General features: G+C 38.5%; 2 protein-coding genes across 2 annotated transcripts in view; one reads left to right on the top strand and one right to left on the bottom strand.

Moving 5' to 3' along the window:
* si:dkey-178k16.1 (band 4.1-like protein 1) overlaps positions 1 to 224 on the top strand; it is a 36,924-nt gene extending 36,700 nt beyond the window's left edge. Inside the window, exon 23 of the mRNA XM_055165919.1 lies at positions 123 to 224. Within this exon, the coding sequence (XP_055021894.1) occupies positions 123 to 128 (6 nt within the window). The 3' untranslated portion in view covers positions 129 to 224. The remainder of the gene's footprint in view (positions 1 to 122) is intronic.
* A 3,087-nt stretch (positions 225 to 3,311) lies between these two features.
* Positions 3,312 to 22,732, bottom strand: part of cntn3a.1 (contactin 3a, tandem duplicate 1) — a 142,264-nt gene continuing 122,843 nt past the window's right edge. Inside the window, exons 15-23 of the mRNA XM_020930146.2 lie at positions 18,399 to 18,557; positions 17,249 to 17,398; positions 16,196 to 16,266; positions 15,247 to 15,481; positions 13,644 to 13,759; positions 13,148 to 13,334; positions 10,156 to 10,268; positions 6,827 to 6,995; positions 3,312 to 4,348 (exon numbers count right to left, since the gene is read on the bottom strand). Coding sequence (XP_020785805.2) covers positions 4,260 to 4,348; positions 6,827 to 6,995; positions 10,156 to 10,268; positions 13,148 to 13,334; positions 13,644 to 13,759; positions 15,247 to 15,481; positions 16,196 to 16,266; positions 17,249 to 17,398; positions 18,399 to 18,557 — 1,289 coding nt within the window. The 3' untranslated portion in view covers positions 3,312 to 4,259. The remainder of the gene's footprint in view (positions 4,349 to 6,826; positions 6,996 to 10,155; positions 10,269 to 13,147; positions 13,335 to 13,643; positions 13,760 to 15,246; positions 15,482 to 16,195; positions 16,267 to 17,248; positions 17,399 to 18,398; positions 18,558 to 22,732) is intronic.

Below are 22,732 nucleotides of genomic sequence, written 5' to 3'. Positions count from 1 at the left end.
CACATTTTATAAATATCTCTCAACATTCATTAAATATTACATACTTAAAGCTTCACTATGTAACTTTTCTAGTAGAGGGCCATTCATTTAAAGGTTAACTGTATGCTCTCTTTTTCCTTCAGTTGTGATTCCTCAAGACTAGAGTGCCCCCCTATGGCCCATACATGTCAGTGCCCCACCTGGACCTACCACCCACTGTCTGAACTCCAGCCAGCGGCCTCACCAACCAACCACACGTATCTTCTGTACACTTTGTTTTTTCAAGCGTTACAGCCCAAGAGGGAGTCAGTTCTTTACAGACATTGATAAGTTGCTGTCATCCAACCGAATCATCTGTATCCACTGAAAATGTGTTTCATCATCACAGTTTCATTTGATAATGTGTGCACTTTTTAACACTAACACTGTTAGCATATTGTGCACAACTTATACACTTAGAAATATTACAGGAAGTAGAACAAAAATGTCCCTATCCAGTATATTTTGAAGAGTAGTGCTGCTTTTTGCATCTAGTTTTTAATTACAAACTAGTCTCCATTACAAAGACTTTGGTATGCTGAAGTGATTATGGGTAAACAATGGTGGTCTGATGAATACAAATTCAGTTTTCTTTAATGTCTTAAAGATACAATATGTAACTTTTGTGGGGAAATCTAGCACATCAGTGTGTTATTAAAATGCCGAAATGTTCTACAGTATGACATTAAACTTATCTAACTTTTATTTAGTTACAGGTGTTTTAAGTGTTAAGTTATAAAGAAAAACATGCATTTTAACTGGGAGCAGAATCACTTTTCCATTAGCCTGTAGATTGACCTGGTGGTGTCACATATTTGTCCCAAAGGAAATAAATAATTTAAGTGACATACTGTGAAACATTCCTGGCAAAGAAATTATATCTCTGATGAGTGGGTGGTGGCCGCTTTATGCAACATCATGTGAAGTGAGAGTTGCTGTTGTGTTGTGTCTTAAGAGTATGCTTGGTGACCGAAGAAATCAAATATTATTTATTATTATTAAGAGACCAGATCTAGCCCCTTCATTGTATAGATAAATTAACATATCATAGCTGATCTATTGGACATGTCTAAACCTCTGAAAAGTATTTGAAGTAAAAGTATTTGCATGATAATCTCCTTGAGTATTTGATATATTCCATTCTGGTCAGAAGATGGATTAGTATGATTTTTGTGGTATGAATAAAACAGACCTTAAATTATTCAACAAAACATGTTTCCTGACAAGAAAGTCTCTTGAGAGAAGAAGAAGAATCGCAAACAAGCCAATTAAAGCTGCCCCTTAGTGTATTCTTTGTATTTTTAAATCTGCTGTATTTTCTGGTAATGACTTGGTTTTGTCCTCAAATGAACTCACTGATCTACACTGGTGTGGATTCATTCACTGGGAACAAGTAGATAGTATTTTCCTTCCCATCTTAAAGGTGCACTATGTGACTTATCCGTCTCTCATGATGTTATTACTTTGTCTAGAATGTTACACAGTCTGGCATTACACATAGGTCTCTTGTATTTATTAAGTTCAGTGTGTTTATAGCCCAAATATACATTGTAAAATAGCTATTCTTATTGGGAGTGGGGTCACCTCTCCGCAGGACAGACTTTTAACTTGGGCTGGTGGTGTACCCTCTTTGTCTCCATGGAGATAAGTATCTTTAATGCCATACTGTAGAACATTCCAGGCAGAACAATTACAAGAAGGTGACAGACCCTCCAACACATCGTGCACTTTTAACTAAACATCAATATCTCATAAAAGGATAAATGACTAAAGCTTTCACGTTTTACAATCCACCAGTTGTGAATGGCTTAACTGCATCTTTTAAACCCCGCTGAGTAAAAGTATTTTATTTCCAGAACAAATTTCACAGTGTAGTGTTTTCAATGATACCTACAGTAGCGTCTGTTTGTGTGCCCTGGTTGCTGAATGTTATTTCCGAACCATAGATGTGTAGTGCCAACTGAAGTAGCAAATAAACTGTACAAATCCTGATTTTGTATGAAATGTTTCTGATAACTTTGTATAAAAATGGTTGCTTTTGATTACTCAATTTACCACAAAGTCACGCGAGGAAATTTGACATGACAATACACGGATTTGTCATGTCAAATTTTCCACCAGTGGCAGACATTTTGGATATTTTCCGACTTCTGTGTGGTGTAATTGTGTCATAAATTTGAAACTGGAGTAGAAAAATAATCTTGCTGAAAAAGCTTGTATGTATATTTGGTGGTGGATTGTGAAGCTGTAAACTAGTAAATAAATGGCAATGAGCTTGTTGTACACTAGAGGGCGTCAGTTTCCCATACAACGCTTTGCTCCACATCCAGCTTCATCAACAAAGGATTTAATCAACACCTTCACCATCAGATCCTTCTTCTCTTTATAAGGAATACATTTTACACACAGGCAACGACTTCAAACCCCGGCCTGCACATTAAAGACACTTGCTGTGGTCTGATTGGATGACCTCAGAGTGACCCCTAAGCGTAGCCCACTCCTCTTCCTCCCTGTACAAAGCCTCGTCATCCCTTGCTCTCCCTCTCCCTTTCGCTCTTCTCTATCTCTCTGCTGCTGTCCATCTGCTTGGTGCTGTGTCCTTTCTGTACAGTGTACTTGCATTCTTTGAAAATGAATAAATCAAATGAAAAATTAAATACCATGCTTTTTTTTTTTTTGTCCTTTTGCATTATTAAGCAAACCTGTATGAGAATATTATCCTAAAGTAATAAAAGTTTAATAAATAGTGAAGGGAAGTCTAAACAAAAGAAAGGATTTCCTACAAGTATCTCTTGATGGTTTCAGTACATGTTGCATAAAATATTTTCTCTCTGTTTTAATAGTTTTAATTTATTACACAAAGAGATATCAGTCCCATGCTCTTTGTCATGTCAGAACCAAACATTCAGTCCAATCAGATTTGCTTTTTTCAGTGATGCGTGTGAAACAAAAGAGGCCACCTATTATTTTCATACAAAATCAAGTTCACTTACTGCTGAAAATCCTTTGTGATATTTTTTTTTCCTTTCTTTTTTCCAGTTGTTTTGATATAGACATACTATGCGTGTACCTGAATGGCTTTGTGTAGTATTAAAGACGTGTGTATTCTTGAGCCCAGGCAAACTAACTAAATGTATAACTGACACAGACAGCTGAAGAAATGAGGAACATGGCGATATGTTTATTAAAAGCAGGTCAACTCATTCGCCCTAAGCCACGTAGGTACGTACACAGACCATTCTCACAGCAGGAGACAGGAAAATATCTTTCTTACTCAGTAATAATAGGCTATGTTAGAAAAGTCACTGCCACTGTTTTACAATGCTTACAATGACAAACAGAGGGGAAGGCATGTTTATTTGAGCTGAAATGATCAAAAGTGTGAAAAAAATAAAAAAATTTTATAAATGAAAATATAAGCCAATGATGACAGGAGAAAACCTAAATGGACCAGAATTTTAAGACTTAAGGCTGATTGGGACCTGAGGATTCATACATACAGTGTACGCCTACTGATCTCTGTCATGGACGTCAATGGGAGGAGGAGAAAAACAAGGCAAGACACTGAGTGATCAAAACAAATGAGCTGTTTTACGATGGAAGCCATTTTGGGGTCTACACATTGCATTTGCTCACAATGATACAACAGGTATAACACCTTTGGTAACCAGTCAAGTTCATGGCAACGCTGAGGTTTTCAATGTCACATGGTAAAAGCGTGATCAAATCCAGGCAAAGATAGAAATCTCAAAAGTCCAGTTGGTCTTAAAGCGAAAGGCGTAGCTCTGTCGGGGCTCAGAAAGAAAGATTTCCATTGAAATTACAAACAACTTTTTCCCCATTGAAGTCTGACTCAACTTTGAATGAGCTAAGTGTTGGACCCTCTCTTCGTCTCTTGGAGATTCTTTGTATAAAAAGTCAAAAAGAACATACATTTCCTTTGATGCGACTGGCACTTTTCCTTTGACAGATTCAAACATATACAGAACCAATTGTGCAGCACACATCTGCGTGCCTCCGAGGTACAAATATCCAAAAGCGAGTGTTCAAAGAGGCCATCCTGGAGTGACTGGGTCCATTCAGATTCATAAAAGCTTGTACTTGTGAAAGAGCTGTTCCCTTTTGGTGACTCCTTCAGAAAGGGACATCACGTCTTTACAGAGAGGAGAGGAAGAGGAGGAGGAGGGGACAGGTGAAGCCTCCTCTTCATCAGCGGCCGAGTGGTCCCTGGATCAGGTTTGTCATAAGATGCTCTGGACTGTGAGGAGCAGAGCCACATTGAGCAAAGGACACACCAAGGACTGAGGAGCTGTGCCCATGGCAACTGAGCCTGCAATGGAAAACACAAACCATTCAAACACATGCAGGATGAAAAATACTTTCTCCTTAACATTAAAATTCACTGACCTAATTGTTACTTGATATGTTACGCCAACTATTCCTTCACTAACTATTGCACATGCACAACTACACAGACTACTACTATCACTTTCACTTTCCAGTTACCATTCAAGGACCCATATATATACTTAAAGCTGCACTGCGTAATGTTTCTAGTGGAGGGTTTGCGCTTGCTTGCTTGTTTCCATGGAGAAGTTATGGCTTTGTCTAAAACATTTCTCAGTTCAGATTAAACCAATCGTGAGGGAGACAAGAAGATTCTAGCTCACACAGAAGGAATTATTTTATTTTTGAGCAACAGAAACACCCGTAATGAATAAATGAAAGTCATACCATGAAACATTCCAGGCAAAGCAATAACATCTCCATGGAGATAAACAGGTAGCTGACCTTCCACCACAAAAGTTACGCAGTGCACCTTTAACCTACAGCAAGTAACACTAAAGAAACTACCATTATTAATGTGTATTTTCCAGAAGTACTTTTGATGTTATTTCACATATTTCCAGTGGAAAAAAAAATCACTTTCTCTGGACATGATTCCAAGTACAATAATGATGTGACAAATTTACTTAAGAACATATACATAGCACAAATAATGGCGCTTATGCTTATGTGAGTGCACAAAGCTAACACTAGATGGCACTAGCATTCTATACAAGAAGAGGCAGCTACTACAAAGACATGGCATTATTATGAGACTGCTAGGACAAAGGAAAGATGTATTTGAGAAATTTGACATTACTGAAGAAGACACAAGGCTGTTCAGTCCCCATGGTTTCTATTCTGAATTAAATATCTTAAAAATCAATTACTCTTAGACACGTTAATATAAGTAATATACAGCAATAATTAAAGTCCTTTTTTTAGAGAGTTTCTATGAGTGGCTTGTGCTGATAGCCATTTATTAAACCAATCATATTATATAGTCCATCTTAAAAATAAGCCATCAAAATGACTATAGAGTTGATTTTACAGAATGGAACAGCCACATTTTTATCTGTGACACACTGTTATAGCATGAATGACCTCACTAAAAATAACTTTAAAGGTAATTCTTATTATTGTTAAAGTGGTAAGATGTGCTTGTTACAGCCATTGAACTCTGGATGAACTGGTTACTGGATATTCACATTATAAATAGTGCATTATTGTAGGGCAGGGTTTCAGATGACCCCCCACTACACTGATGTTTTACTGAAATGGGCTCAGGCATGGCTAGTTAATATGCAGATTTTATGATGTGGATAGATATATATACAGGGATAGTAAACCTTGTCACTAACATGATAAATAATGGATGTGTTATCAGGTTCAACCTTTGTTTAATTTATTCAGTTATGTGCTGTTCCTAACTTTTATTTCAGAGATTAAAGGATATTCCATATTCTTACTGAAAAGCAAGTCAAGTGATATTTATGCCAGGGACACATTTTTTGTTCAAACAGGAGCACAGATGTTTGCCTGTCATTGTGTAATCATGGTGTAATGGAACTCAAGTACATTTTCCATCCATTTTCCCCACAGACATAGAAAAAAAATAACCAAGATAATATTAAAGGTTTATAAACTTGCTGGCCTCATCAGCTGTGCAGTAACTAACAACCACAAAAACTACTTATAGACCATTAAATGAATGAAGCATTTATGTTTGGATGGAAAATGGACATTTGTAAGCCTTTAAACTTGTAATAAAGAATGGTAAATTTACTTCCTGAAGCTAGGGCTTTGACAGTGAAGATCTAGCCGAGACAGAACTAAGGCATTCAAAGTAAAATATCTTTTTCACTCATTGCTCAAAGTTGGGTACATCACCTAACAATGACATAATCACATTTAAAGAGCCTATATTACAAAATGTTCATGTTATAATGTTGTTTCTGCATCAAAAACATTCCTAAAGTTGTGTTTAATTTACCCAACCCTACATATTTATGCATCAGTTCCTCTCTCAAACAGAAAACACTCCAACTTATGAGGTCTTGTGGTCATACAGGAAGTGCTCCACTGTGTTTTGAAACTCCACACACCTTCACTAGAAGCATATGGTTCATTTCAGGTTTGGAATTGCTCTATATCTACTAACCAAAATGAAAAAGGTAGCTGTTAACTTGAAAACTACTGCTTCATGACATCACAAGTTGGAAGAGTGCATCTTGAGCTCTGTAGATGTAGACAGACTAATAATAAAGGGTTACTCAACCATGTGATTGAAACAAAACACAGCTCCAGGTATGTTTTTGAGGAGGTAACAACATTCTAACATGGCTTAAAGCTCACATGAGTCAATTTTGTGCAATATAAGACCTGAATAACTGACAATGACCAGTACTGCTTCCTGCCCTCTGGAAATGTGAGAACTTGACATCTCGATATTGTACAATTCGAAAACAACCACATACTGTACCTGCTATCTTGGGTATGGTGATCTGCCGGCTGCTGCTGCCTTCTCCTCCTTCACTAAAGGGTTTAATCTGGATCACATAGTCCTGGTTCACTGGCAGAGACAGCTCCAAAGACGTGCTGTTGGTCTCCACAACACTGGGACTACTGTGCTTGTCCTGACTGTACATGACCTATGGGTAGCACAGAGGGACAAACAAGACAAAAGGAGATTTCAGATGTACTATGAGTCTATTTACTTGTTGATTTATCGACAGGGAAACCTAACTTATACTCCCTTCAGCTGGATCCCTGAGATGTAATGGACTGTCTGGAGCGCTAACAAGGATGGATTCAGTGGTGCGCAGACGTGATTGTTATAGATCACCAGGCGTAGATAGGACACATAAGGCCAATGTTTCCAATTCAAAGCTGAGTTCGAAACTGGTGGAGTGGGGAACCAAAAAGGGGTTGCTGGGACTTTATGTTTTTATTTAAATTATAACAACATATCAAATTTGACTTATGAATTTAGATTATTTTAATGAATGAAAATCTTCTTTAAGAAAATAAAACTAGTGAAACTATTTCATTATTTTTCTACCTTAATAAAATTCCACTGACATAAGTTGCTAAAGAACTGATAATATATTGATGAAAAGTGAGTCGTGGCATGGCATTAATCAAAGATAAATATAATTAAACTGGCAATTATACATGTAATCACTTTAGGTTTTCAATATGAACACACTGCCATTTGATTAGCTTGTGATTTTGTGAAACCCGTCACTGAAAAGTTGTAGATAATTGAAGTTGTGTTTGCATTTATTCACCAGCCAAATATGGACATACTGATGATGGCAGTAGTTCACTTTTTATTAACTTTTGAAAGTTTTTATCTCCCTTTCAGCAATGCAAACTGTTGTTGTGTCCTTAAGCAAAACATTTCAAGGCGTAAATAGTCATATTTTTATATAGCGCTTTTCACCTTCAAGACCCTCACAGCTAGCCTGTTTCATCAGCCGGTTTCACTTCGTGGAAAGTGAAATTTTATTTAACCAATCACTGTGGTTTGGTCGTGATGTATATGATGCGCCAAACATACTCTTTGTTCCGGCTTTAAATCCTCAATCTTAGGAATCATTGCCAACACAGAATGTATGACTTTGTCTACATCCAACTTGACCACTTTGTTTACTGTTGTGCTGTACCACAAAAGGGACCCAAACAGGTGCTTGAGTTTGACGTCATGGCTTCACAGCTCTTCGCCAGTGCGGGTTCTACAACTTCTGAGGTGTATTCCAATTCCTGACCTAGTTGAAATTGAGCAGAGGCACTAGGTGGTACCAGCCTGGCTAAGCCACAGCTCTTTTACATCAAGAAATTATTCATACACACACACACGTGCATGCACCGTTCATACACTAGTGTACATAGACACTGGGGGCAAGGTGAGTAAAGAGTCTTGCCCAAGGACACAACAGCATCCACCTGTTGGAGCTGAAATCACACCACCAACAGTGGATCTGACTGCTCAACCAATGATGTTTATGGCGAGAACTGCCAACCTTCGGATCAGCAGACAAACTCTCTACCAACTGATCATTGTATCTTATTATTATAACACATGGCTCTCAGTTGCTCATCTTGCCTGCAGTAGTTTCATTAGTTGGTGGCCAATGGTTCAACTGGAACTTTACAGCCTGTATAGTTTTCTTATTCCAGACTGCAACTACAAGTCCACTATAAATGCTCCCAAAAATGACTCTCTTTGACTCGAAAGTACAAGGCAAAGCAACAAAACTCGATTACCCAGCAGCACTGTCCTGTTGTATGCCTTCACCTTGACTTCATATGGTCACGAATGTCGTAATACCTCCAACTTTTTAACAATATGCCAGTCAATATAATGGGAAGGCTGGTTGTGCGGACAGCCTAAAAACCCACTGCCTTTGCACACAGCTGTCAGCAGCGTGCCAGCCCCAGAAAGGGACTTGTAGCTGTCTTTTATAGCCTTATAATCATAGCTTTCAGATGTCGGGTAGACCAATGAAGCAAGAGACAGTCTGTCACTCCTTGCCTCAGAAACTTTTAAAAACTTTACTTGCACCAAACTTGGACTTAACTATCTAAATTATCGTTGAAAAAGTTTAGCCATTCATAAGGATAGAACATCTAACCAGGAACAACAAAACCTGACCAGTGCCGTGTGATATTAACCAAATGATAGGTTTACAGTGTCGTAGGAATGCAAACTTCTTCTCTAAAATGCCCTAATCATTTCTTAATGTAATTTAGGCATGCCAAGAGTATTTGTTTGACCAGTATTTGAGATTATTCAGGTCAGAATACAATCATATGAACTAAATAAATGTAAATATAAAATCTTTTCTCACAGTAATAGTAACACAAAAATTTTATTTGATTGTGCCATAATCCATGTATCATTCGTTCATTCGTTTTTCAAAATAAAACCAAAAATAAGATAATTAAAGAAACAACAATTTTCTTCATTATTTGTCTCCAAAACAAAATGAAAAAAATGGATAACGATTTTTTTTTTCAGTTTTTGGTTTTGTGTTTAAATGAATAATAATATAATAATAATAATAATAATAATAATAATTATAATAATAATAATAATTAATAAAAAAAAACAGATAATAGCGTTTCCCCTTTCATTGACTTAAACTGTGTTGCTGAACTTTTGTGCCACATACGCACTAAACCAGGACTGAACCAGGACTAAAACAGGACTAAAACAGGACTAAACCAGGTCTGAACCAGGACCGAACCAGGACTGACCCAGGTCTAAATTTCTGAGTCAAGGTCTCAGTCTCGGTCTCAGTCCTGGTCTGGTACCAGTCTGTTACTGGTCTCAGTCCCGGTCTGGTCCTAGTCTGGTCCCGGTCTCAGTTTGGACGTGGTTTAGTCCTGTTTTAGTCCTGTTTTAGTCCTGGTTCAGTCCATATGCGTCGCAAAAGACAGGCATCGCAGTTTAAATCACGGCCATTATCCGTTTTTTCCATTATTCATTTAAACACAAAATTGAAAACTGAAAAAATGAACTAATATCCATTTTTTTTCATTTTGGTTTTGGAGACAAATAATGGAGAAAATTGCAGTTTTTTTTTTTTTATTTTTGGTTTGGCTGGTGATACACGGATTTGCCATCCCTGCAGTATACATACATATATTTTTCTCATCATATTATTGTCCTTTTTTTATGCTTACACTTTGACCACTCTAACATGAAGCAAAGGATTATGGTCTATGCAGTTCACAGCTTTCACCATCCAACAGATTTTAGTCAGACGACGTCACTATTCAATATACAATAAAATCCCTACCAACCTTGTATCCTGTAACTTCCGACTCATTCTCCAGTGCATGAACTTGGTCCCACTTGAGGATGACCTTGGAGTTGGAGGTGTTCCACATGATTTTGGAGATGGCCTGGCTGGGAGCTGCGGGGGAGGGTAGAGGTGCAAAGGTCATTACCATGGTAACAGAAGAAAACAAAAACAACACGCCCTACTCGCTCGATAAACTGCAAAAGTTGGACTTGCATGAGGGCGATTTCTCATTATCAGTTTATCATCAGCTGTGAGGAGCTAGCAGTGACTCTGGGAAAGTGCGTGTGGGAGTGAGAACAATCTTTGGTACATTTTGTCGGAGGAGTGAACAAGAGAGAACCATAATTTGATCACAATTCACTTAACCTCTATTAACATACAAATGATGTAGAAAGTGGGCAAATGTTAAGTACTGTAAGATTTAGTGAAGGGTGAGCCAGCCAGCCTAGACGCTTAGAGCATGACTTATGAGCAAGATAATATATTTAAAAGGAGACCGATGCATACTTAAGGTCTTTATAATTTGCAGGAGTTCTAGAGCGATGCTTTTAAGATGACAATAAAGCTGACCACATGACCCAAGACTGGCTCTTGCATTGTTCATTACTGAATAAATGTCTGATAATTCAAGTTTACTTTTAAAATGAACTTTAGCAATCACCTTACAGTTCCTTCAGTCAGATTTGAACTTAAGGACTAAAGAACTCAACTTTTGATTAGTTTAAAATAATCAAAGGTCTCATATCATACTATTTTCTGGTATATGTTATGTTGCAAAATGCTACAAGTGCTACAATATATTTTTAAACTTCATACACCTTCACTACAATCATTTGGATATTTTCAACCCTGGAATTGTCAATCTGCTGAACTCAAAAAGAAGTATTTTAAGCTTTGAAGAAGCAGACAGACTAATAATAATAATAATAAAAATAAAAATACTCAAGCACATGTGAATGAAACAAAACACAAGTAGGGAAAAACATACAATGCAATAGAAAAGATTTGTGTTTATTCTGTTTGTAGAGAATATGTAGAATAAGCATGCAGATGTATTAAAAAAATAAATTAATTATGCATGCAATGTCTAATTAAATCAAGATCTCTTAGCATGTCGGACACACAGTATTGTATGTTTCGTCTGCCAAGATAGCTGGGCAGAATATGTGAAGGTACACGCTGTGGTTCTCTATTGGTACCCGTCGGCTGTTACTGCTGCTAATTTGAAAGCAACAATTTCTCCAAACATCTTAAAAGGATTTGGTTGATTTTGTTTGTTTTCTGTTGAACTAGAAAATCCGTAGCATTTGTTAAGTCTCAAGGAGAATCACAATGTGTTTGCTGATAAACAAGGTCCAAAAAAGGACTTTTTATAAAAGGTTTTTCATAAAAAGCTGAATCTGTTAAAGGTTGTATGGAGGATTTTTTTTGTTTCAAATTGTCAATGATAGCATTATAGAGGTGCAGTAGCCTTGTAATTACGATGACCAAAAAAAAGAGAATAAAAATTCATCAACTCTGGACGTGGTGGGGCTAAACATTTGCCAATAGATAACGACACTGCCTCGTTATCTGTTAGCTGACAGGCTGTCAATCAAACTCCCTACGTTTCTAGCGTAACTGACTTGCCTGCGCGCCGCCGGTACATGGTTTACGTACGCCTGTCACGCAGTCCACAGACGCAAGACGCACAGACGCTGTTTACTCCACCAACGCAACAGCGTTAGCGGCTTTTTTTGACCTATGTCTTCCTCGCAGTTAGCACAAAGTTGCAATGGCAGACAAGAATCCAGGAGCAGTTAGCCGCAAAAGAAAGTCTGTTTTTGAGGTCGCTGAAAGAAGAAGACAAGGGGAAAAGCAGCGAAGGCAAACTAAGGTGATTCTTGTAAGATTAATTCCAGCGATGGCGCAACTGAAGCAGACGAAGGGTCTAAAGACTGACGCATTGGTCGACAAATTACTCCTGGACAGGTAACTTCTGCTTATTATGAAAACGTACTTTATTTCCAAGAGTTAGACAAACGTTTTTCAGGACACGAAAGCGATATCCTATGTCTGAAAACGTAATTTTCAAGGCTGTAAACAAACCTGTTTCTGGCACAAGGAGGAGGAGGGAGGAGGCGTTTCTACGTAGGGAGCTGTAGGGCAGGGGGGGTGGTTTCATGCATGCGCAACATTTGAAAAAGGACAAACAGTCGCTGGATTTCTCGTTCCTTGGAAAATCCTCTATACAACCTTTAAAAGGCCAAAGATGACTTTATTCTATTTTAGATTTCATTTAATCAAATCAGAAATTCAAAGCACTTTGTCTCTGTGTTATCTCCTTCATTGGTCCCACTTTGATCTGTTTATTTTGTTTACTCATCATGTATGCATTCAATGATCATCCTATGAAAGTGCCGTGCGACCATGCATTATACATACTCACATGGAATGCAAATACCTCTGCACAAACACGAGTAAAACATATTTTTTGCATTCAAAGAATTTGAATTTGAGTCTCTATGTGTCTCTGTGTCAATTCAACTTCAACTATCAAATGCATCACTCAGATTAAAGCAGCACACTGACTCCAAGGATTACAACACATCAAAAATATACAACATTAGGAAGGATAGCCTCTTTGTTTAATGTTTTGAACTTTATTTGGGGCCATTGAGTGTAAGAAGAAAGATCTCACATGGCAAGATTATGTTTCAAGCATCTTTGAGTGCTGTAGAGTGTAATTCATTAAATTACATTTACATTTTTTGTCTGTTTTTATCAACCATCACTTCACCAAGTTGACTTTTGTGATTAAACCTTGACTAAGTCAAGTTTTCTGGTTGTGTCTTATTATGTTATTATTGTTATTATATATATATATATCACTGACACTACAATATTGTACTTTTAGTGTTGATACAAAGATGTCTTGATGTTAAAGAATACTTATCGGCTAATTGATGTGTCAGCCGTTGCCATAGCAGCAGAGTTAATATGTTCCTTACGTGGTTTCTTGGTGGTGACATTGACGATGTTGCTGGGTGGTCCCACTCCGGCGCTGTTATACGCCCTGAGGCACAGACTGTAGGTGCTGCTGCCTTCCAGGTCTCGAACCAAAATGGACGTCCTGTTTCCCACCGTCCTCATGACCCGGGCTGTGTCCTGCTTCTCCCTTTCACCCCAGTAACGCAACTACAAACAGACAAATAAAGCAATATATGACTACACCAGACACAGTAACACAACTACAACAGGTGGCTCAGAGGTTAGAGGGCTGATTTCTCCAGGTCAAATAAGAGCCAGGTTTGTGGAGATGCAAGCCCACACAGAGTAAGAATGCAAGTAGAAGAATACTGAATCTGTGTATGAATTAAACCCACATATATGCCAACTGAAAAGGTCAGTGAGTTGTGTTGAGCTATTGGAAATCTAACAAAGCCAGAAGCAGCATGCAGACTCCTCTCTGTAGTGCGCTGGTGTGTGGGCATGCTCTGGTCTCACCTCGTATCCCAGGATGCGTCTGCGGTTGTTGCTCCAGGCCAGGGGCTTCCAGGTGACCTCCACCTCAGACGCGGATAAGCTGCGTGCTCTCAGCCTCCCGGGGGCTCGGCCGGGCTCTGCACACGGCACGCAGTTAGAAATGTACCAGTATCCACCATCACACCCACACATACAAGCACCCACACACCCACACATACACACGCACCCACACATGCAGCAACCAATGTACTCAAGTTAAGAACATTGATCCTCTGCTGTCTACTGCTACGACTGTGTGTGTGTAGAAAGACTAGAAAGATTTTAGGGTAAGGTTTTCTTTAACTTTGTTCAAATCTCAGTACATTTATTGTCTGGTTAAGCTAAAGGCAGCATTGAAAAGCTATTTACTGTATAATCAACAATAAAGAGTTTTAATTTTGGTATGGGAGTTAATACGTGACAGAATGTATTTTTGAGAAAGAGCCTAGGAATTGCAAAATCAAAACTACAGAAAAAGGTCCTAGTTGCAGAGTCCTGCAAGGGTCCATTTTTGGAGGCCCACACACACCCACACCCGCACAGTACAACACCACACCCACCTGTTAACCCGTGATTATATCAGAGTTAAACCTGCACCCGCCCGGACCCGTTAACATTACACCTGTTACCTGCCTGTGCCCATGATAAATCACACAAGATTAAAAGCATTCTAACTGAAGCAGCCATTAGAATATGAATCGAAAAGTTACAACTTCAAGAATTGCAATCACGAAATGAAATGAAACAGTTACGTTTCTTCATTACGAATACGAATTCACAAACATGACTGTACTGTCATCAGTCCACAGGCATTAGCAGAAGAAACATGCCACGGACTGAACCAGGACTGATTCCAGGACTGAACCAAGAGCACTGAACCAAGAGCACTAAACCAGGCGTAAACTAGGATTAAATTAGAAGTGAACCAGGACTCACTGTTGGGATGGGCTCGGAGGTGTGCCCATGTAGATTGTCAGGTGACAGCAGGAGAAAGGACCGGCGCAGAGCTCCACACCCAGGTAAGCGCAGCCGTCGGCCGATCGCTTTTTGTGGACACCCTACTCAGCGGGCTTGGGGTTCTCTCTCTTAAGTCCAAGATTAGTCCTGGTTTAGACCTGGTTTAGACCTGGTTTAGTCCTGGTTTAGACCTGGTTTAGTCCTGGTTTAGTCCTGACCCACCTATGTGTAATCACTACCGCCTGCATACCTGCCCGTAAAATCCCAGAATGTTAAAACCTGCCCGTTTCAGCAACTATTTGCCTATATCTGTCGCCGTCGGGTACCCAGCCCAGTGCAGGACTCTGCCTGGTTGCTCACTGGATTCACACCAATAATAATAATGTGCAACTTGTTCTGTAAATTAAATTTGATTACCATTATAATAACAATAGCAATAAATAAATAAATACATTCTATACTAGAAAAGCAAAGTAAATCAGTTTGTTTTTGATAGAGTATCAGTGAGAGTTACGGCATGACAAAACGAATTTAGAGAAAGATCCTAAAAATATTAATAATCAAAACTCACAACCACTTATTTCACCGTAACTTGATAAAAACAACTATAAATCCACAAAGCACATACCTTCCTCTGCAGAATAGATGGTGGTGACAGGACTGAACGGCCCCTCCCCCTTGTTGTTGTACACGCCCACCTTGACCTGATAGGGTGAGAAAGGCGGGATGCTCTCGTTTTTGAATACATATCTAGAGGCATCGGGAGAGGTGACCGCTGCCTGCATCCACCCCGGAGCTCCCAGAGGACGGAACGCCACCACATATCCAAAGCCGGGCCCGCTCTGCATCTCCTCTGGAACAGGCTGTGAATACATACATGACTCATGCAGGACTCAAGAGAGGAAAACTTCAGGATATTAATACCACTCTTCACCAGAACACTGCCACTTACTAGGAGACATGCTATCAATTTTTAAGAGCTTGGAATATGTAATAAAAGTTGTCCTCATTGTGCTCTCAAAGTATTTTTAGAGATTCCTACATGTTTGAGTAATCTTTTCATTTCCCTTTCCACCCATACACGCCCACATGCACTGTACTTCGGTCATTCTTCAGTTTTCTTTTTTATACACAATAATACATGTATGATTCAGCACCCTTGCATAGTCATTTAAAAAAAAGAAAAAAAAACTAAAACTGCCTACTACTGTAAACTGTGCCTATATTTAGGCTGATGACGTTACGTAGAAGTGAAGGAGCAAGAAAAAAATCAGCCCCAATTTCAACAGCAAGTCAACGGACTAATCTTTTTAGATAAATATTATGATTTAAAATAGACAAAATGTATAATAGGGATCTATATGTATCAAAGATTATAACTATACCATAAAAAGGATTCGATTTCTTCTTTAGTAGCAAGGCTGCTCTTTAGGCTAACCTTGTGTGAACCTTGGAGCCTGTCTGATGAGGTCTATTCAAATCCATACTGCTTATAAATATTCAAAGGCTCTCAAATTAAAATACCAAATCAACAGGCTATAAAGACATAATGAGAGTGGCCAAAGAGTGCTGTGTACCTCCCAGGTAATGACCAGCTCGGAGCGGCCTCCTCCACCTCCGCTCACACGGGCAGGGGTCACTCTGGGCACTGGAGAAACAAAACACAACAATGTCAAAATCAGTCTGAATGGTGATCTGCCAGACATGTATATTCAATGGAAATAAATATAGCCTTGAACCATTGCATTGAAATATAATGCCATTTTATGTTTCTGTTTACATGGTGTGACAAAGCTCCACAGTAATAAAAAATACTATAAATACTGGGTTGTTTTTCTAAATTATTGTCTGCTCTGTGGTCTTAGACAAACAGACAAACATCAAATATGTTTGATTTTTATGTGTGAATCCTCCTATAACAATTAGGTTGTATTTTTATCCAACATTGTTTTCCTCACACAGACATACACTTGCACCTACAGAGGTGTGATTGCTACTGTGAGTCATATGCATTTCACCTCAAATGCACTTTTACGTTTTTTTCTTTTACTAAAAATGCTATTTTTAAATTTAAAAATTATTTAAATGTATTACAAACAAACTTAGAAATTAAAGGTCCTATATTGTGACTAAATTGATTGCATGCTTTAAATTATGTTATTATGCTGTTACCTCATCAAAAACATACCTGGAGTTGTGTTTTGTTTCATTTCCACATTTGAGTAATCCTTTATTATTAGTTTGTCTACATCACCAAAGCTCAAAATGCTCTTTTCCACCTTATGATGTCATGAGGTGGTATCTTTCAAGTTAACCGCTACCTTTTACCTTTAGTTCAGTACAGTTTGGCAATTCGAGGGCTGAAATTATCCAAATGATTCAAGTGAACGTGTATGGAGTTTAAAAACACAGTAGAGCACTTCCTGTATTACCACATGACATCACAAGGTGGAGTGTTTTGAGAGAAATGTATTGTATATATACTGTACCATCCATCTTTACATTACATCTGAAAATACCTCTAATTCCACACTTCCCCTCCCTCCCTCTCTTCTGTAGCATTTCATATAAAAAGACAGTTTTCTTTCAAATGTGGGATTTGGCTGTTGGCAGGAGACATCAGTACGTACGCGCTTCTTTGGTGCGTGCGCGTTTGGAGGCTCTGCTGGGCTCTCCAGTGCCGATGCTGTTTGTAGCCAGGACTCTGAACTCGTACTCTACCCAGGGATTCAAGTCCGTCACTGCGGCTGACAGCTGCTTCCCCCCCAGCCGCTCGGGTACTGAAACACATCACACACAAAGGGCTTTCATCGCAAACCTGCCCCAACCTGCTACCCAAACTCAGCCAAACTGCGCTATTTACTGTGGTTTCATGTGCAGGCATCAGAGGAAAACATAACTTCATAGACAGCATTAGATTTCACATCACATATGGACTACATGAATGAAGCTGGGGCTGTGCAGTTATTTCTGCATGCAATAAAAAATGTATCGTTAAGAGTTAGAATAAGATTTCAATGATTTTTTGAATGATATGGGGGCTCATTCTGCCCTGCCCTGGAGCAAAGCCACTCACCTAATCCAACAGTCAATTAAACTTGAAGTGCTAAATGTTACTAATAAATGGTCCTGGGAGATGTTATTGTTTTGCCTGAATGTGTCTATCTCACATTCATTCAAATATGGCCATTTTTATTGTTTAAAAATACTTTGGAAAGACGTGCATCCCAACAAAAATATTTATAGAGACCAGTATATAGACACACTTTTTTCATTTATTTTTCTTCTTTATTTCCAAGGTTATTTCCATTGTAGATTATCACTGACAGCATCAAAACACATATGGAATGTAGTAACCAAAGAATAAACTCCAAGTAATTCCAAACTTGTTTTTGTTTTTTCTTGACCCTGACAAGGCACAGCTGTGAAGTGAAAACCATTTTAAGAGACTTTATCAAGAAGCTCATTGAGAGAAGGCCAAGGGTTTGCAGAGGCTGTTGACAAAGCAAAGGGTGGCTACTTTGAGGATTTGAGGATTCAGTTATTTCTTTCTTTGATACATAATTCATTACATCTTACATCATGTCTTCTGTATCTATATAGAATGTAGTAGTAATAAACATAATGAAAAAATAAACATTGAATGAGAGGGTGTGACTTTTATGTATTAGTAGTATATAATATTTCTCTTATTTGAGCAGTTTTTAGTCTGGTTATCAGAAACAAGGCTTTATAATAGCATTAGCCTTCCCATCACATGCACTGCCACATGAAGCTTACCAGTGGTGACGGCCTGCCAGCCCAGGGAGAAGGGGGAGCGGGCTTGGATGGCGTAGCTCAGGATGGGGCTGTGGTTGTCCAGACCAGGTCCCCAGGACACAGACGCAGTGGTCTCAGTCACCTCAGTCACCTGACAATCCACAGGGGGACCAGGGGGACCTGCAAGGAGAGCATGTACTATTAGGGAACATTACAGTAGCCTGGCGAGATTTTTCCAGCCCTCTAAGAGCATAGTAAGATAGGATACTGTGTGTCACAAACCAAAAACTTGCCATAATTGTTGTAAGCAGCAAAATGTCCAGAAAAAAGAATTAGCAAAACAATGGTCTAAAAGAAAATTTATACATATACATTTAACACACTGGGGTCTGTATATAATGGGGTCTGTATATAAGTATTTCAAAATCAACTACAACAACTGATAGTTTGTTGGTAAAGATCTTTAATGCTCGATACCTACCCACACTGTTAAGCAAAAGTCTAAGGGAAAACATTTTTGTGACTCGATAAAATTAAACCCAAATCATGCTATATAGGTCTCCAGAGGAGTTGATAGTCAAGGTCAGTTAAATACAATCAATTCAATCATTGTGTGTCCTTAGGCAAGACACTTCACCCACATTGCCTAGTATGAAAGTGGTGTGTGCGTGACTGATGGTGGTGGTCGGAGGGACCGATGGTGCCTACTGGCATGGCAGCCACACTTCTGTCGGTCTGCCCCAGGTCGGCTGTGGCTGCAGTGGTAGCTTACCATCACCAGGTATAGAGTGACTGAATAATGCTGAATAATGCTCTGTAAAGCGTCTGTGACAAAAATGTCATAAGCGCTATATAAATAAAGACTTAGTTACTTACTTAAATATGGCTGCATTCTAGTTATGTAGGTTAATACATTTTTTTTTATCTTACAGGGGTGTGTGTGTGTCTACTGAAGCCCATTACACTTATTGAACTAGCAAATATGCAGTTAGGTTGACAAAAACGGCTTCAGTTGTATCAAAAGTCCTATATTATGCAAAATTGACTTTTGTTATGTTGTATTTTTATGGCCCTATTGTGCCGTGTTTGGATTAATTATTGTTCTGTTTTGAGGTGACCCGGATGCACTAGGGCCCAGCTCTTCCAGCCGCCTATAAAAGGGACCCGCCACCTACACCTATGGCTGCTCCTCTGGTTCGACTCCACCTGACCACACCATCGGCCGATTGCCACAACGCATTTTAGCACTATTTGAACATATTTATTGTAACTTAATATAATTATAATTAATAACTTAACTTAATAAATGCTCCAGCAGAGAGCTTAAACCGTTGCTGTTGTTGTGTCCTCCCTCCTTAGTTGCGGTCTTTTGAGCCGGGGCTGTAACAGTATGTTTGTGTAATACTTTGCTATTAGTCTGTCTACATCTTCAACGCTCAAAATACTCTGTTCCACCTTGTGATGTCACGTAATAGTAGTTTTCAAGTAAACAGCAACGTTTTACTTTTTGTTCAGTAGAAATTTGCAATTTCAGGGCAGAAATCATCCAAATGATTTTAGTGAAGGTGTATGGAGTGGACAGTGGAGACAGTAGATCACTTCCTGTAACATCACATGACATCACAAGGTGGGACTGTTTTCCTTTTGGGAGACGAGCTCAGCCTAAATCTGCAGGGTTTGTTAAACATCTGAATGAAACAAAACACAACTCCAGGTATGTTTGCGATGAGGAAAACAAAATTATAACATACTGTAGATCAGGAAAAAGCATAATATGGGCTATTTTAATAATAATGTGAACATCAAACCCAAACGCTGCAGTTTTTTATTTATAATGTAGCCTCAAACTATGTGATTTTGCTTGCTACCATTTGATTAGACAACACTCCCTGCTGCTAAACCTCTGCTTCTCCCTTTGTCCATTAGCGTGCACACGACATTCACAACTACCATGCTTTTGTAATAATGAGTTTTCTAATATTCATGTGTATCCACTGGCAAGATAGCTTTGTAAACCTGCACCAGAACACCAAACTGATTATATCCTGCAAGTGCAATTTAGCCAAACATTTAAATATTTATTCTTTTCAAATCAGGGAATGGGGAAAGCAGAAATAAAAATATACAGTTTTGCAGCAACAGATGTGACAAATTGTGTAACATTTAAAATTCAGGCGGCGGAATTTCCCAAACTGTCATAAACACCCTGTAGACAAATGTTCAACATATTGTATTTTCTGATGAAATATTTCACTTTTGGCTCTGCTCCCGAGATTTTGAATAAACCACAATTCATGAGCAGGATATATAAAGGGATTTCAAATTTAAAAGGGAAGTATGTTTTTCACTGCTACTCCACGCGCGCCTTTCACGATAACAGATTGTAAAGCATGATATAATGATACAGAGATATACTGCGATAACTGCTAATACTGGAACTACTTTATGCCGCTGAGACAAAGCTGGATAATCCCAGTAAATCTATTTTTAGAGACTGTATCATTAAAGGTGCATTACGTAGCTTTCCGGTAGGGGGTCCATCATCCTCTTGTTTGTATGGAAACATAGCTCTGCTTGAAATGTTCCACAGTTTGGAATTAAACAGCTCTACCTTACATTTATTCACTTACAGGTGGTTTTAGCTCAAAAATACCTAGAAAAACAGGCACTGTGACTGTGAGCGGGGTTGCCTCTCCACAGATCTGACCTGTAACTTGGTTTCCTTGATAATACAAAGGTTTAATACCATACTGTGAAACATTTGTAATAACAGCGCTATGGAGAAAAGCATTTGATAAATAAAAAACTACACACAATGTGACTTTAAAAAGCATGAGCTGCAATAAATAAATAGCAGAATAAAGTGATAACCATACAGCGTTGGGGAGAAACGGATTACATGTACCGGAGTTACGTAATCAAAGTACAAATTATGTAAGTAAGTGACTGTATTTGGTTACAGTTACTGTTTGAATGAGTGGTAACTGGATTACAGTTACTTTGTTGAAATAAATGGATTACAGAGTGGTATTTTCCTGTTTTCACATTTTGGGCTATATCCTTTTTTTTTGTTTTTTTCTTCCTGTAATTCCAGTCATCGCCAGACACTAAACCAGGCCTAAACCAGGTCTAAACCAGGTCCAAATCAGGTCCAAACCAGGTCTAAATCCAGGTCTAAACTAGGTCTAAACCCAGGTCCAAATCAGGTCCAAACAAGGTCTAAACCCAGGTCTAAACCCAGGTCTAAACTAGGTCTAAACCCAGGTCCAAATCAGGTCCAAATCATGTCCAAATCAGGTCCAAACCAGGTCCAAACCCAGATCTAAACCAGGTCTAAATCCAGGCCTCAACCAGGAGTAAACCAGGACTAAAACAGGATTTAACAAGACCTCCTCCTCCTCTTCTTTCAATAATATTTTTAAAACGGTTAAGTAAAGTCTGAGCTTTTCATTGCCTTTTAGCAGACAGAACATCTTATATTACGATATCCTAGTCTTTGCTTCTCTACAGCAAATCAAGTAATCCTAAGTATTCAAATTACTTTACTCACTTTAAGTAATTTAATGGATTCCGTTACAAACTACATTTTGGGGTATATAATCTGTAATCTGTAGGGGAATACGTTTTAAAAGTAACCTCCCCAACACTGTAATCATATAACAGTTATTTATTTTATCCTCTACAGCTCAAAACTCATCGTATTACATAACAATGGCTAAAATCTACCCACTATTGCAACGAAAAAGTATCTTCGATAAATATTGAGCCCCAAAATATATGGTTCCAATTTTCATATATCGAACAAGACAAGTCAATTTTATAATTATATGGTGGCAGGCCTTTGCTTCACAGACTTTGCTTCAATCCACTGTCTGGTTGGGCTGTATAATGTGTTCATATAATCCACTAATTGAAAGCATTTAGCAAGAGCAAGAAAGTTTTCCATGTTTTTGTCTCCTACTTAGTATTCTGAAAGAGTAATAACCTTCTGGGGTTTTCAATCAGCGCAGCTTGATTATCTTTTAACAAAACAAGTGCTTATTACCTTGATTTAAATGCAAAGCTTATAAAAGAAAAGTGCTGAGGCTTGATGGGACTCAAGTATTACCATACAGTACTGAGAAAAGCCTCCATCGCCAAGAGAAGGACCAGAACGTTGCTGTTGTTCCACCACGTAAGACTACGAAATAAATAAATAAAGCTAAACAATGACAACTCCGCTCAAGAACAAGAAGTAGAAATAGTTGTTTTGAAGACATGTAAATTAGAATATCAAGTATTCCATCTAAGACCTGAAGTTTATATTTATCTTATCAAATTTTCAGTTCTTCAGCTTGCTGTTGCTGTGTCAGATG

Source organism: Boleophthalmus pectinirostris, unplaced genomic scaffold, assembly GCF_026225935.1.
Source record: "Boleophthalmus pectinirostris isolate CB_2022bp ecotype Guang Dong unplaced genomic scaffold, ASM2622593v1 HiC_scaffold_8, whole genome shotgun sequence".
NCBI classification, from domain to species: domain Eukaryota; kingdom Metazoa; phylum Chordata; class Actinopteri; order Gobiiformes; family Gobiidae; genus Boleophthalmus; species Boleophthalmus pectinirostris.
This window is presented reverse-complemented; position numbering and strand designations above follow the sequence as displayed.